General features: G+C 42.3%; 1 protein-coding gene across 1 annotated transcript in view; it reads left to right on the top strand.

Moving 5' to 3' along the window:
* Positions 1-3,968, top strand: part of TGFBI (transforming growth factor beta induced) — a 109,539-nt gene extending 105,571 nt beyond the window's left edge. Inside the window, exon 17 of the mRNA XM_077473374.1 lies at positions 1,181-3,968. Within this exon, the coding sequence (XP_077329500.1) occupies positions 1,181-1,221 (41 nt within the window). The 3' untranslated portion in view covers positions 1,222-3,968. The remainder of the gene's footprint in view (positions 1-1,180) is intronic.
* The last annotated feature ends 10,766 nt before the right edge of the window (positions 3,969-14,734 follow it).

Below are 14,734 nucleotides of genomic sequence, written 5' to 3'. Positions count from 1 at the left end.
CTCTCCTCTCCCCCCCCCCCATCAAAAGGAAAGAGGCAGAGGAGGCAAAACAATAATTATTATTTTCCTTCCTCCCTCTTTCCCTCCCCGATCTCTTCCTTTGCATATATTAAAGTATTAGTGATTTAATTAATGAGATGTGAGGAAAAAAATTATATTGAGTAGATAATAACTATAAATAATGATGATGTCAATAAAATCGTTCTATATTTGTGTCTTAAATATATTTGTTATACCTTCTGTGAATTATTAATTTACTTAATTAATAATCCTGAAAAAATGACCAAAGGTAGAAATGATAGTCACAGCATTTCTAAAGAACAGCATGTATCACCACAAAAGAAAATCACCTGCATTTAATGTTATTTTTTCTTATATGACCTAATTTAAAGACATTGATGTCTGAGAAATGTCTGATCTTTGCTGCTCAATAGCTATGTAAAAAAAAAATATTAGAAGACATCGTAGACGAGTGGCACATTTAAATTTAGGAGATAAATAGTTGTTTATTCTGATTTATATACTGGGATCTTGATTTAACTTTTTTAAAACCATTTGATAAACTAGGTGCTGAAATACTTTTTTTAATCAGTGCACATGAATAATGCCCTTAATACTATCAAAGGCTTTAGCTGCATCTAGATATAGTATCACTGGAGCTTTATATTATCAAAAAGGTATTTGTACATTTAAAAGGAACTTTAAATACTAGGTGTTGTTGATTTATCCTAAAGCTTGTTGAGTCAGGATTTATAATTTTACATATTACTACAATCAAAAGATGTGATACCATTTAGCTATTAAATTTAACATAACAATGTAAGCAAAGATATTGGGCAATATGAATCTGGTTGCATCCCATCCTTACCTGGTGTCAATATTTCCACCAGTATCGATTCATACATAGAGGATGATAATACATTGAGCTCAAATGATGTATTATTAGTGTTAAATAATAATGGCAAGATAATTTTTTGTAAGTCTCTCCCCCAGGGCAGTATTATTAGGAAGTATCTCCAATGCTATTTTCAGCTATTCCAAAGGCAGCTGATAACCACACTTGACTCATATACTATTAATTATGGACCACCGCTACTGAAAGGGAGGGTATCATATTTGCAATGCACTTTCATTTATGTTGCAAGATTAAAACTTCCGCCCCCCTCTATTTCTTTTTCAGCACCTGCATATTCCCGGCTCATGTCTAGAATGAAGCAATAGAAGTGAAGTCTCTGGGGTGAAAAACAAGAAGCAGCCATTGCCCTAAGTGCCTCTTTGTTTTTAAAAAGAAACCACGTTTTGTTACAGTACATTGACTTTGTAAAGTAACAATGTTTTTTTGTTTAAAACGTTTAAAATCTAGCCAAAATCTCTCAACAGTTATCCTTGCTTGAGGCTTGTGTGCTAGATACACATGGTGGTAATCTAAGAAAACATGCTTGTTAACAATAAAGTGTTTATTTCTTGGGATGACATCTATTTCATGAACCGTAGCCAAGAAATCTTAAAGAAACAGTACCTTTTAAAGTGAAAAATGTTTTTTGTGCAATTGTAATTTTAACTATATATACTGTATGTGAAAAACAGATCTATGCTTCAGAATTTGAATGACTTTCTTTCTTTTTCATGGAAGGATTTATGTATTTGTTTACATTGGCCTTGGCAATGTGACCTCCTCCCTCATGCCAGTTTGTGCTAGTCAATATATTTAAATAGAGCCATTATAAAAAAAAAAACAAGATCAACATTTCAATTAGTATAAAGAGAAGATATATACATTTTAAAAAGTCAACAAAAAAAAATTCACAAACAAAATAACAAGATAGCCGACACAGTATGTTTGAAAATCACATTTAAATTCCTAATTAGTAATAATATATTTATGTTGCTTCAATATAATCTGTAGTAAAGCTAGGAGATTATAGCAATGTATGCAGCTGCTATGGGACAGGTGGCTTTTCGATTACACCATCCCTTGCCTTCTCCATGTGGTACAAAAACAATAAATGCCATACTAACCTGCTTTAGATCTTGACATGCACAGATTGTTTACTTGAATGAGATTCAGCCAACATACCGGTCCAAATGGATAGTCAAAGGTATATTTTAAAGGGTTCGTAATGATATTTTCAGTCTTCCAATGAAAGTTCATTTATCACTTTGACAACCTAGTTATACTCAAGTAGCTGATGAGTTGTTGATGGCCCTTTTGCAAGTAGAATTGTATTATATGCAATGTAAACTTTATAAAGATCTCCAGGAGTTTTCTGCAGAAAGGATAGAGAAGGGTAAGTGTAATGTGTTCGTTACACTTATCTTGGTGCTATGCTTTCCCAAATTAAGTAAGAATGTTTGTTCAAAATTTTACTATTGTATACCCAGCTGAAGTTATTTGAAAATGAATTTAAGCTGTTCACATTACTATTGTAATATAATAACCCAGTTCCACTGCTGACAGACTGAACAGCATTTTATAATTCATTAAGAAGCTATGCTTAAAACACACAGCTTATAGGCATAAGGCGCTAATTTAAAAAAAAAAAAAAAAAATATATATATATATATATATATATATATATATATATATATATATATATATATATATATATATATATATATATATATATAAAACGTTTATTGGTATAAATATCTTAGTTCGGGTCATATGATGTAGTTCAGCAGCTCCAAAATTGTCAGTAAAATTTCCTGGACTGCTTGTCCCCCCTTTCTTGCAGCTAACTAGTCATGTGAGTTTGCATGGACATTTACTTGGGGAATTAGGAATAACAACAACAACAACAACACCTGCCTATGAAATATGTAACTACTCATTGTAGGAATAACTAAATGAGTAGATGTTCTGTTGAGTGGGGCAACCAGATGTTTAGTTCTGACCACAAGCAGCTTGGAATGTGTGACCAGAAGCTGCTGTACACAGGTAAACATTGGGGTGAGTAGCAGGTCAGACTGAAGGAGGACATAGAGTTAGCAGGGAACAATCTACACCACTAGGACAACACGGCAATTTCAGCACTATGGTTTTGAATTTCTTAAAGTAAAAGTATAATTCACAAAATAAAAGCGCACGGACTTACCTCCCAATTACTAACTTTCTGGGCTAAACTGTACCATAAAGCCTTCCCACCAGCTGCTTTTATGTCGTTCAGGAGGCCAGATACAGCCTTTGCCAATGTGTACATCCTCCAGCCAAACTCATTTACGCTTATAAACAAAAAAATTGTATTGAACCATCTCCCATGCATCTCTAGTCTCTGCAGATAGCCTGATCCAAGACTGAGGGCTCAGTGCATAGGCATGTCCAGCACCAAACAAGACTTTGGACAAAGGATAAAAAAAAAAAAAATCATAGCAGGCCATGACTGTTCTAAAAGTAAGCAACTGCATTTTGGATGCTGATATAATAGTTTTAGCTTAGGAGTTCTGGCTGGTGTAGTGAAAACATGTAAATATATGCGTGTCCTGTAAAGACAATACAGCATTTTATCAAGTGAACCCCATCTGTCACCATTCCATGAGATTTTGATTGATGGGTTTTCATTTTTGCCTGGACTTTGGCTTAAACTTTGAAGGCATTTCAAACATACTTTGCAAAGTACGCACATCTGTGGGAAGAAAGGAAGTTTTCTGATTCAGGCTGGGGATGGAAGCTATTTAAACTTACATAAACATTTTTCATTTTTATTATTACAACTATTGTGACAACAGCAATACTAAAATGTTTTATTGTTTGTTCATTCTGTATAATTCTATTTTGTATATGTACATTCTCTATGCCATTTCATTCCATATTGAATTAGAGCTGTTTCTAGATAGCCGTCATGATTGTATGTTCCCCTTGATGTTCTTGAATTTTGAGTTACAGGTATATGAAAATGAATGACATAATACAATTTTTATCACAACCATCTGTCACAAAATACAGAAAATAAACAAATTTTAATACTTTTTTTCTTTGTGCATTGTATTTCACAGATATTCACATATACAATAGACAATACATTGGGTACAATATAGAATCTGAGAGTTATACAAAAAAAAGGTGTAGGGGCTTTTGTTGATGCCAGAAATTTTTCATTCAGGATTTATAGCTAGGCAGAGCTGTTTCTCCATGAGATGAGGTGATAATCTTGTCTCACTATTCCTTGCACCGAGCAGATTGTAAACTCCTATTAATTGCAGAGTAGAGTTTAGTATGCTGAATTGTTCCACATTTCAGGTCCAGGAATTCTTAATTCTTAAGAACAGGTCATTTCAGTAGAATGAAATCCTAAAGAGTTTTGGTGAAATGTTAAAATTAAAGTGGTTGTAAAGGCAGAATTTTTTTTTATATGCATTCTATGCATGAAGATAAAAAACCTTCTGTTGGCAGCAGCCCATGAACCCACCCCCCCCCCCCCCCAGCCCCCTAATATTTACCTGAACCCTATCTCTATCCAGCGATGTGCACAAGTGCCTCAGCTATCTGGGACATTCCCTCCCGATTGGCTGAGACACAGAATAAGCACCATTGGCTCCCGCAGCTGTCAATTAAAGTCAGTTAGGAAACCAGGAGAGAGAGGGGGGTGAGGCTGAACTGCAGCTCTGCATCTGAATTGACACACAGAGCTGCAGCTCGGCTCGGGTGCCCCCATAGCAAGCTGCTTGCTGTGGGGGTAATAGACAGGAGGGAGGGCCCAGGAGTGCTGAAGAGGGACTCGAGAAGAGAAAGACCAGGGCTGCTCTGTGCAAAATTATTTCACAGAGCAGGTAAGTATATCATTTTTGTTATTTTTTAAGAAAAAATAAAAATGAGACTTAAGTATCACTTTAACCATTTACGGACCACCCGTCGGCGCTTTACGACACTACTTTAAAGAGGAATATCGTTTGTTATGGCAGCAACTAGCTGCCATAACGCTTGTATCCTTTTCTTCAGCGGGCAGTCCGCTTTCAGATAAAAGTGGTCTCTGTGGCGGATTCACCACAAGATCACTTTTATTGGTGGCGGGAGAGGGCCACCCCGCTGTGCTCTGCTGCCCTGCGCTGCTTACCGGAGCTGTCGGTAGCGGCGGAGGCAATTGGATCCTTCTTCCTGTTAGGCATGAAGATGAATGAGGGGAGATGGCCCCCACACATCTCTATACAGGGCTGAAACAATATCAAAACGTCACTTCGCCCATAGCTCGAGAAAGGCCATTTTCTTTTTTCAAATTACATTCATTTTTTTTTATTGCATTTTTGTGTAAATATGAGATATGAGGTCTTTTTGACCCCAGACCTCATATTTAAGAGGTCCTGTCATGCTTTTCTATTACAAAGGATGTTTACATTCGTTGTAATAGGAATAAGAGTGACACAATTTTTTTTAAAAAAGAACAGTGTAAAAATAAAAAATAAAAGGTAAAATAAATAAGATTTTTTTTTCTTTAAACGCACCCAATCCGGCCGAGCTCACGCGCAGAAGCGAACGCATACCTGAGTAGCGCCCGCATATGAAAATGGTGTTCAAACCACGCATGTGAGGTGTCGCTGCAATTGTTAGTGTGAGAGCAATAATCCTAGCCATAGAACTCCTCTGTAACTCAAAGCATGCAACCTGTAGATTTTTTTTAAATGGTAAAAGTTGTCGCCATTCCATGAGCGGGCAAAATTTTTGAAGCATGACATGTTGGATATCTGTTTACTTGCAGCAGGGTGTACTTTTTTTTTTTGCCCCACTTCCTGCCCGCACTGCATTTATACATGACACACACCAACACCCATGTATGGTATGAACAGGTCACAATTTGTGAACAATTGTTTTTGCTGTGTTTTTGTGTTGAGCCTGTGTTGACCAATGCAGAGCAACACAATATAACACATCTGGTGTGAATAAGCCCACAAAGTGAAAAGTAAAGAAAATTCACCTAAACACCTAAAAGCTCCTATTACTCTCTGTGCTCCCCTTAGGTAGGTTCACCCTCTCTATTTGTCCCAAATTCTGGGTTGTCCCCAGAAAAGTAATAGAGGGGAAATCTTCCAATGGGGACACTAGTTCTGGTGACCTGGGGGTCCCCAAGGTATTCACTTAACCACTTCAGCCCCAGAAGAATTGACCCCCTTTACCACTTCAGCCCTGGAAGGAATTGCCCCTTTGTGACGAGTCCATTTTTTGCAATATGGCACTGTGTCGCTTTAACTGTCAATTGCGCGGTTGTGCGATGCTGTACCCAAACAAAATTGATGTCCTTTTTTCCCAACAAATAGAGCTTTCTTTTAGGGGTATTTGATCACCTTTGTGGTTTTTAATTATCAACTATAAACAAAGAATGACAATTTAGAAAAAAGCTTCTTTATATATATATATATATATATATATATATATATATATATAAACACATTTATTCTTTAGCTTAGGCTGATATATATTCTTCTACATATTTTTGGTAAAAAAATAATTGGCTTATATTGATTGGTTTGCGCAAAAGTTATTGCGTCTTCAAATTATGGGATAGATTTAGGGACTTTTATTTATTTTTATTGTTTTTACTAGTAATGGTGGTGATCTGTGATTTTTAGGGGAACTGCGGCATTGTGGCGGACAAATCTGACCTTAAATGACACTTTTTGAGGACTAGTGACGTTATTACATTGATCAGTGCTATAAAAAATGCACTGATCAATGTAAAAATGACACTGGCAGGGAAGGGGTTAACACTAGGGGGCAATCAAGGGGTTAAGTGTGTTCCCTAGGTGTGTTCTAACTGTAGGGGGGATGGGCTCACTGGGACATGACAGAGATCACTGTTCCCAATCACTGGGAACAGAATATCTCTGACATGTCCCCTGTCAGAATGGGGATTCGCCTTGATTGCCCTGGCAGATCCTTGTTCTGCCTCTGTACTAGGCAATCGTGGGTCGCCAGTGGACATTGAGTCTGCCCGACCTGTGGGCACGCTCCTGAAGGGTGCAGTGTGATCTGTGCTAAAGACATTCATTAATCAATGTATAAATGACACAGGCAGGTAAGGGGTTAACACTAGCTGCAATCAAAGGGTTAACTGTCTTCCCTGGGAGTGTTCTAATTGTGTGGGGGATGGGCTTACTGGGACAACACAGAGATCACTGTTCGGGATTACTAATAAGAGCCAATCTCAGTGTTGTTCCCTGTCAGAATGTGATCCACCCTGTTTACATGGACAGATCCCTGTTCTGCCTCTCTGTGGAGCGATTGCGGGTTGCTGACAGACATCGAGTCCACCTGACCCATGTGTGCACTACCCCGGCACGCAATGCACGTGCAAGCCCACGGTATCTCATGCACGAAAAGACGTACAGGTATATGTGCGGTGGGCAGTCCGGAGTTGGTTAATTTGCAAGGATAACCTCTCACTTCCTGTTTGACTATAGGACAGGAAGTGAAGGAAAATCTCCAAAATGGGACATAAATAGTAAAAAATAAAAGTAACCAGGGTTATAACCCTCACTTGCTCTATCCAAAATGAAAAACAAAGTTTTGCCTACAGTTTTACTTAACCCTAAGGCTTGTTAAAACATACTGCAGTGCAGGAAGATGCATGGATGCATGTGTTTTCCCGCACCGCACAGAAATTCACTGCCATCTGCATGTGCGGTAGTCATTAATTCCTAATGGTACCCCATGCATCTAGCAAATGCAGATGTATGTGCAGCCACCAGAAAGCAAAGTACTTTTGGTATGGTGCAATTTAAAAATGTGTGCCTGCCAAACTCTTTTTGTTTTTGCAGCTAACTGAAATTAATGGGCTGCTAAAATACACACAAACTGTGCGCACTTGGATGCAACTGTATGGTTGGAATGCCTCCTTCAGAAAACTTTTACCTCCAGCGCCTCCACCAGAACACCTCTACCTGCAATGCCTCCCCCAGTATGCCTCTATCTCCAATGCCTCCCCCAGAAAACTTCTACCTTCAACTCCTCCCCAGTACACCTCTACTTTCAATGCTTCCCCGAGAACACCTCTGTCTCCAACCGCTTCCCCCAGAATACCTCTACCTCAACACCTCTGCCTACGATGCCTCCCCTCTCCAGCACACCCATGTCCCCAATCCCCTGCCTCCAATGTCTCCCACCAGCACACCTCTGTCTCTAATTCCTCTTCCCAAAATATCTCTGCCTTCAACACCCCACCAGCATACCTCTACTACCACCCGAGTACATCATGTCTTCCATCCTCCCCTATCCAGCAGATCTATGTCCGCAACCACCCCCTCCCATCCAGCACACCTATGCCTTCAATCCCCTGCATCAATGCTTCCAATATTCCCCCTCATCCCCTCCCATCCAGCACACCTATGCCTCCAATCCCCCGCATCAATGCTTCCAATATTCCCCCCTCCCTCCTCCAGCACACCTCTGGTTCCATCCCCCATCCTCCGGCAAACCCCCTTTACTCCCCATCCCTCAAACCTATGGCTCCAGTTGCACCACCCCCCAATCCATCAGACCTATGCCTCCAATTCCACCCCCCCAATCCATCACACCTATGCCTCCAATCCCCCCCCCCCCCCGAATCCAGCACATGTTTCCCCCTCTCCACCTCTCCAGCACACTTCTGGTTCCATCCACAATCCTCCAACATACCTATGCTCCCCCCAAATCCAGCACACATACTTTATGCTTCCAATCTCTTCCACCCCGAGTACACCTATGCCCTTACCATTCTCCTGATCATCTTTATGGTCTGGTGTGTAGTGGCCATGGGTCAGGCATTGGTGCACACTGAGGATGGACCAGGAGGGTTTGAGTCTGCCCACTTGTGACTGCCTTGCTCAGGTGCTGCTTTGGCATCTATGCAGAAGCCGAGGAGTGCTGTGAAGACATGCACCGAACCACTCCTTAGATGCATGGCAGGAGGGAGGTAGAGAGGGGAGGTCCCAGGCAGCTGTGCAGGGGAGAACGGGCTATACATTGTTTACCTCCAATGCCTCCCCCAGAATGCAACTACTTCCAATGCTTCCCCCATAACACATCTACCAGGACAGTTTGAGTCCACCCACTTGTGACTGCCTTGCTCAGACACTCCCCGGCATTTATGCAGAAGCCGAGGAATGCTAAGGAAACATGCACCACACCACTCTTGGTGGAGATGGGAGGTTCCAGACAGCTCTACATTACTCTACACTGAAATGCCAATGCTGCGAGCCTCTGCGGGGGGCGCACAGGCTATACAGTGTTCCAGAAGAGGGAGATCTCACTCTACACAGTAAGCCGCCTGTCATGTATGGCAAAGTGTGTGGTGGCACCCATTCCCAGAACACAGTTTAGTACACAGTTGAGGTGGGATGCCTCACGAAAAGGGGGTACAGTTAGCAAGTACGGAAACCCCAGCAAATGGCTGAGAATTCAGACTTAACTGCCCCCCCCCCCCATGCTGGCACCTTAAGCTGGCTGTCTAAGCTGCCTTATGCTGGTGCTAGTCCCTGGGATCTTTGTCATACAGATATTTATCATACCCTGACATACCCTCTTGTGTGCTGTACAGTGCCTTGAAAAGGGTATTCATACCCCTTGAAATGTTCCACGTTTTGTCATCTTACAACCAAAAACGTAAATGTATTTTATTGGGATTTTATGTGATAGACCAACACAAAGTGGCACATAATTGTGAAGTGGAAAGAAAATGAGAAATGGTTTTACATTTTTTTACAAATAAATATCTGAAAAGTGTGGTGTGCATTTGTATTCAGCCCCCTTTACTCTGATACCCCTAACTAAAATCTAGTGGAACCAATTGCCTTCAGAAGTCACCTAATTAGTAAATAGAGTCCATCTGTGTGTAATTTAATCTCAGTATAAATACATATGTTCTGCGCAGCCTACAGAGGTTTGCTGTTAATGAACAAACATCATCATGAAGGCCAAGGAACACACCAGACAGGTCAGGGATAAAGTTGTGGAAAAGTTTAAAGCAGGGTTAGGTTATACTATAAAGATCCCAAGCTTTGAACATCTCACGGAGCACTGTTCAATCCATCAACCGAAAATGGAAAGAGTATGGCACAACTGCAAACCTACCAATACATGGCCGCCCACCTAAACTGACAGGCCCAACAAGGAGAGCATTAATCAGAGAAGCATCCAAGAGGCCATGGTAAATCTGGAGGAGCTGCAGAGATCCACAGCTCAGGTGGGAAAATCTGTCCACTGGACAACTATTAGTCATGCACTTCACAAATCTGGCCTTTATGGAAGAGTGGCAAGAGGAAAGCCATTGTTGAAAGAAAGCCATAAGAAGTCCCGTTTGCAGCAAACATGTGGAAGGAGGTGTTCTGGTCAGATGAGACCAAAATGTAACATTTTAGTCTAAAAGCAAAACACTATGTGTGGCAGAAAACCAACACTGCACATGACCCTGAACACACCATACCGTGAAACATGGTGGTGGCAGCATCATGTTGTGGGGATGCTTTTCTTCAGCAGGGACAGGGAAGCTGGTCAGAGTGGATGGGAAGAAGGATAGAGCCAAATACAGGGCAATCTTAGAAGAGAACCTGTTAGAGCCTGCAAAAGACTTGAGACTGGGGTGAAGGTTCACCTTACAGCAAGAAAATGACCCTAAACATACAGCCAGAGCTACAATGGATTGGTTTAGATCAAAGTATATTCATGTGTTTAAATGGCACAGTCAAAGTCCAGACCTAAATCCAATTGAGAATCTGTAGCAAGACTTGAAAATTGCTGTTCACAGATGCTCTCCATCCAATCTGACAGAGCTTGAGCTATTTTGCAAAGAAGAATGGGCAAAAATTTCACTCCTTAGATCCACAGCTTAGGTGGGAGAATCTGTTCATAGGACAACTATTAGTCATGCACTCCACAAATCTAGCCTTTATGGAAGAGTGGCAAGAACAAAGCCACTGTGGAAAGAAAGCCATAGGGAAGTCCCATTTGTAGTTTGTGATAAATCATGTAGGGGACAAAGCAAACATGTGGAAGAAGGTGCTCTGGTCATATGTGTGGGGATGCTTTTTTCAGAGGACAGGGAAGCTAGTCAGAGTTGATATTCATATGTTAGAATGGCCCAGTCAAAGTCCAGACCTAAATCCAATTGAGAATCTATGGGGAGACTTGAAAACTGCTGTCCATTTATGCTCTCCATCCAATCTGACAGGGCTTGAGCTATTTTGCAGAGAAGAATGGGCAAAAATGTCACTCTCTTGATGTGCAAAGCTGGTAGAGACATCCCCAAAAATATTTGCAGCTGTAATTGCAGTAAAAGGTGGTTCTGGACTCAGGGGGGCTGAATACAAATGCAAGTCACACTTTTCACATATTTATTTTAAAAAAACTTTGAAAACCATTTATTATTTTCCTTCCAATTCACAAATATGTGCCACTTTGTGTTGGTCTATCACATAAAATACAGTTACATTTTTGGTTGTAACATGACAAAATGTGGAAAATTTCAAGGGGTATGAATACTTTTTAAAGCTACTGTATACAGTCTCTGCTAACCACAATAGGCACAAATACTGGGCAACCAGCATTACCAATCTTCTCTTTGCATGTACTGGAGATTAATGCAACACTTCTATTGTGTTTGCTGTATCTATTAGAATCAGACACACTTCATCTGTTGGTGTCCTTTTAGTAGGATTTCATAACTTTACAAAGACCGTAATATAATTAAAGTTAGAGTTTTTGCCATGCTAACATCCCCCGAGGCTTGCTCTGCTGATTTAGATTACCAACACCTTCCTCATCTTTATAACACAAGGGGGCTTGTAGTTCACAGAAAATAACTGGGAAAGCTGATACTAGATGTCTACCAGGATCAATAGGTATCTGTCAATACATGCAGAACATGTACTTGACTAGGGTAGCCAGATAACTTACTTCCCCAACAATACATGTAAACCTTAACTGTTAATCTTAAATAAATACCCGGACACCTGCTTGGATGAAAATGGCCTCAACGGCCTTTATTTAAATAACCATAAAAAATTAAACTTTATTTTAAATATTTTAATAATACAAAAAACTTGTAACAACTTCCAGTTACCCAAAAGACCCTAAGTGCTTTTTGGCTGGTCCCTGACGACCCCTTATTATTTTGAGCCTGTGATCCCCACTTCGTCAGCATCTGTCCCCAGCCGCCAAACTTGCCTCGAGGACTCACTAACTGACCACAGACCCCCAACATATGTTAGCCATTAATCTGGACTGACACCAGCCCAAACACAATGACTCCATCTCTGGCATGGGTCCCAACCTTTTTCAATTGACCCATGCATTTCTACATATATATTTTCATATATATATATAGCAATCGCCAAGGACCCAACGCCACCCTCGTAACAATAACCCTTCCAAACCCAACCACTATCCATTATTAGGGAGGGCGGGCGGGAACGTCTCTCCTCGCTTGCTGACCCCCAACTGCTGACTTGCCCCACCCTGGCACATGGACGAAGGACCCACACTCCTCCCCCCTTGTGACCATCCACCAATAGGGTAAGTACGCCTGCATCTTAAACCACCCCCACGCTGCTTTTCCTTTAGCCCAGTAATTCCCTTGCACCCTGTCATGTATGTCCTGTGCTTCCTTTTCAATACAGCTCTGTACATGTCTTGACTAGGGTAGCCAGATAACTTACTTCCCCAACAATACATGTAAACCTTAACTGTTAATCTTAAATAAATACCCGGACACCTGCTTGGATGAAAATGGCCTCAACGGCCTTTATTTAAATAACCATAAAAAATTAAACTTTATTTTAAATATTTTAATAATACAAAAAACTTGTAACAACTTCCAGTTACCCAAAAGACCCTAAGTGCTTTTTGGCTGGTCCCTGACGACCCCTTATTATTTTGAGCCTGTGATCCCCACTTCGTGAGCATCTGTCCCCAGCCGCCAAACTTGCCTCGAGGACTCACTAACTGACCACAGACCCCCAACATATGTTAGCCATTAATCTGGACTGACACCAGCCCAAACACAATGACTCCATCTCTGGCATGGGTCCCAACCTTTTTCAATTGACCCATGCATTTCTACATATATATTTTCATATATATATATAGCAATCGCCAAGGACCCAACGCCACCGCGGAACAAGTGTGAAACCTTACACTTGTGACCGCTGCCACGCCAGCAAAGTCCGGTGCACACCATCTTCCAGCCCTAAGGCCCACAGATCAATGCCCACAGGGTTCAAATGAACCCCGTCGCCCCTCAAATACCTCCAGGTGTCCACTTCTAGCTCCCAATGACGGATGACCACCCCACCATTCCGGGCCACAAACCTTCCCACCTCCTTGTTGACCTTAATCCTGGTTTTATTCAGTTTTTCCCAGGATCGAGCCCCTCTCCACAACATGTGGGCCACTATATCCGACCACACCACCGTCATGTCCGGGAAAGCGGTACGGAGCCTCAAGAATTCCCACTGTATATCTTTGATCACTTGTCGCATAGGTTGGATCCCCAGATCATTGCCCCCAACATGGAGCACCAAAATATCCGGGGACCGATCCAAGGCAGCAAAGCGATGTACCTCGGGGACCACCTTATGCCACATCATACCCGGGATCCCAATCCACCTGACCGTGCCTTCCTCCCTGGCCACCCTGAGTTGTCTACCTTCAGGCCTGACATCCGCCCTCCTGGCCCCCCAAAAAACAAAAGAATGTCCCATTATCCAAACGAGACATCTTGGGGGATCTGAAAAGAAAAGAAGGAACCATGCAAACCCATCAACATCAGTAATATACAAAAGCAACAAAACAATTTAACACAACAGTTGTGGCCTAACATATAACCGGTACCTAGCCGATTCCCACCGACCAATCCTCTGAATGACTTCCGACGGAAGTCCCCATCTAGCTGCCTCAGTAGCCGCCCCTATCCGAAACGAGTGGGAAGCATACTCACCCGAGGGAAGACCAGCTGCCTCCAGACACCTCCGAAAAACCGCAGAAAATTGGAACCTGGACAGGCAGGATCCATCCCGATTCACCAGCAACGCTCCTTCCCCCGGCGGGCGAAGTGCCAAAAACCGCTGCAGAGCCATTACCGGACAAAGCTGCTCCTCCACCCCTGGAAACAACTCCACCCAGGCCCCCCTTCCTTCTTGATCCATCTTCGACTTCCTAATCCAGATCCTCACCTTGCCTCCCGAGCATTGGACATCACTCCACCGCAGTCCGCCAGCCATCCTCCTGGACGGCGAGACCAGCTCCCCAATCCGAAAAGCCCCAAAGAACGCCAGCACAAACGCCGCCTTAAACAGTACTACCTCGTAACCCGTGGAACACACCTCCCCCAACACTGACAGAACTGACCCCAGCACCGCAAAAGACACAGGGCGCCTGGAGTCGCGTGTTTGGGAACCCCTTCTGTACCCCCACAGAGCCCTGCGGACCAAAAATGCCTTTGTGACATCCACCCTACCTTCCATCTGAAACCAGAAGGCCAACGCAGCCATCTTCCGTCCGATGGCTGCCCCGGACACTCCCTTTGCATGATTAGCACATACAAAGATCAACACCAGCATCTCCATCCCATCCGGGCCCCCCATACCTCCTACCTCATTCACCAAGACCAACCATTCCTGCCAAACTTTCTGATAAGCCTTCCACGTTCCTGCGCTGAGAGACTGTCTGATCAATCCTGCGGCGACTCCAATGCAACCGTCCACAGCTCCTGCTGGCACAAGTCCCCTTCCTGACGTGCCTCCGGTGCCAATTTGCGAAACGTGTCCCACTGGA

This window comes from Lithobates pipiens, unplaced genomic scaffold (genome assembly GCF_037356315.1).
Source record: "Lithobates pipiens isolate NorthernLeopardFrog02 unplaced genomic scaffold, aLitPip1_a1.2 Scaffold_8, whole genome shotgun sequence".
NCBI classification, from domain to species: Eukaryota; Metazoa; Chordata; class Amphibia; order Anura; family Ranidae; genus Lithobates; species Lithobates pipiens.
This window is presented reverse-complemented; position numbering and strand designations above follow the sequence as displayed.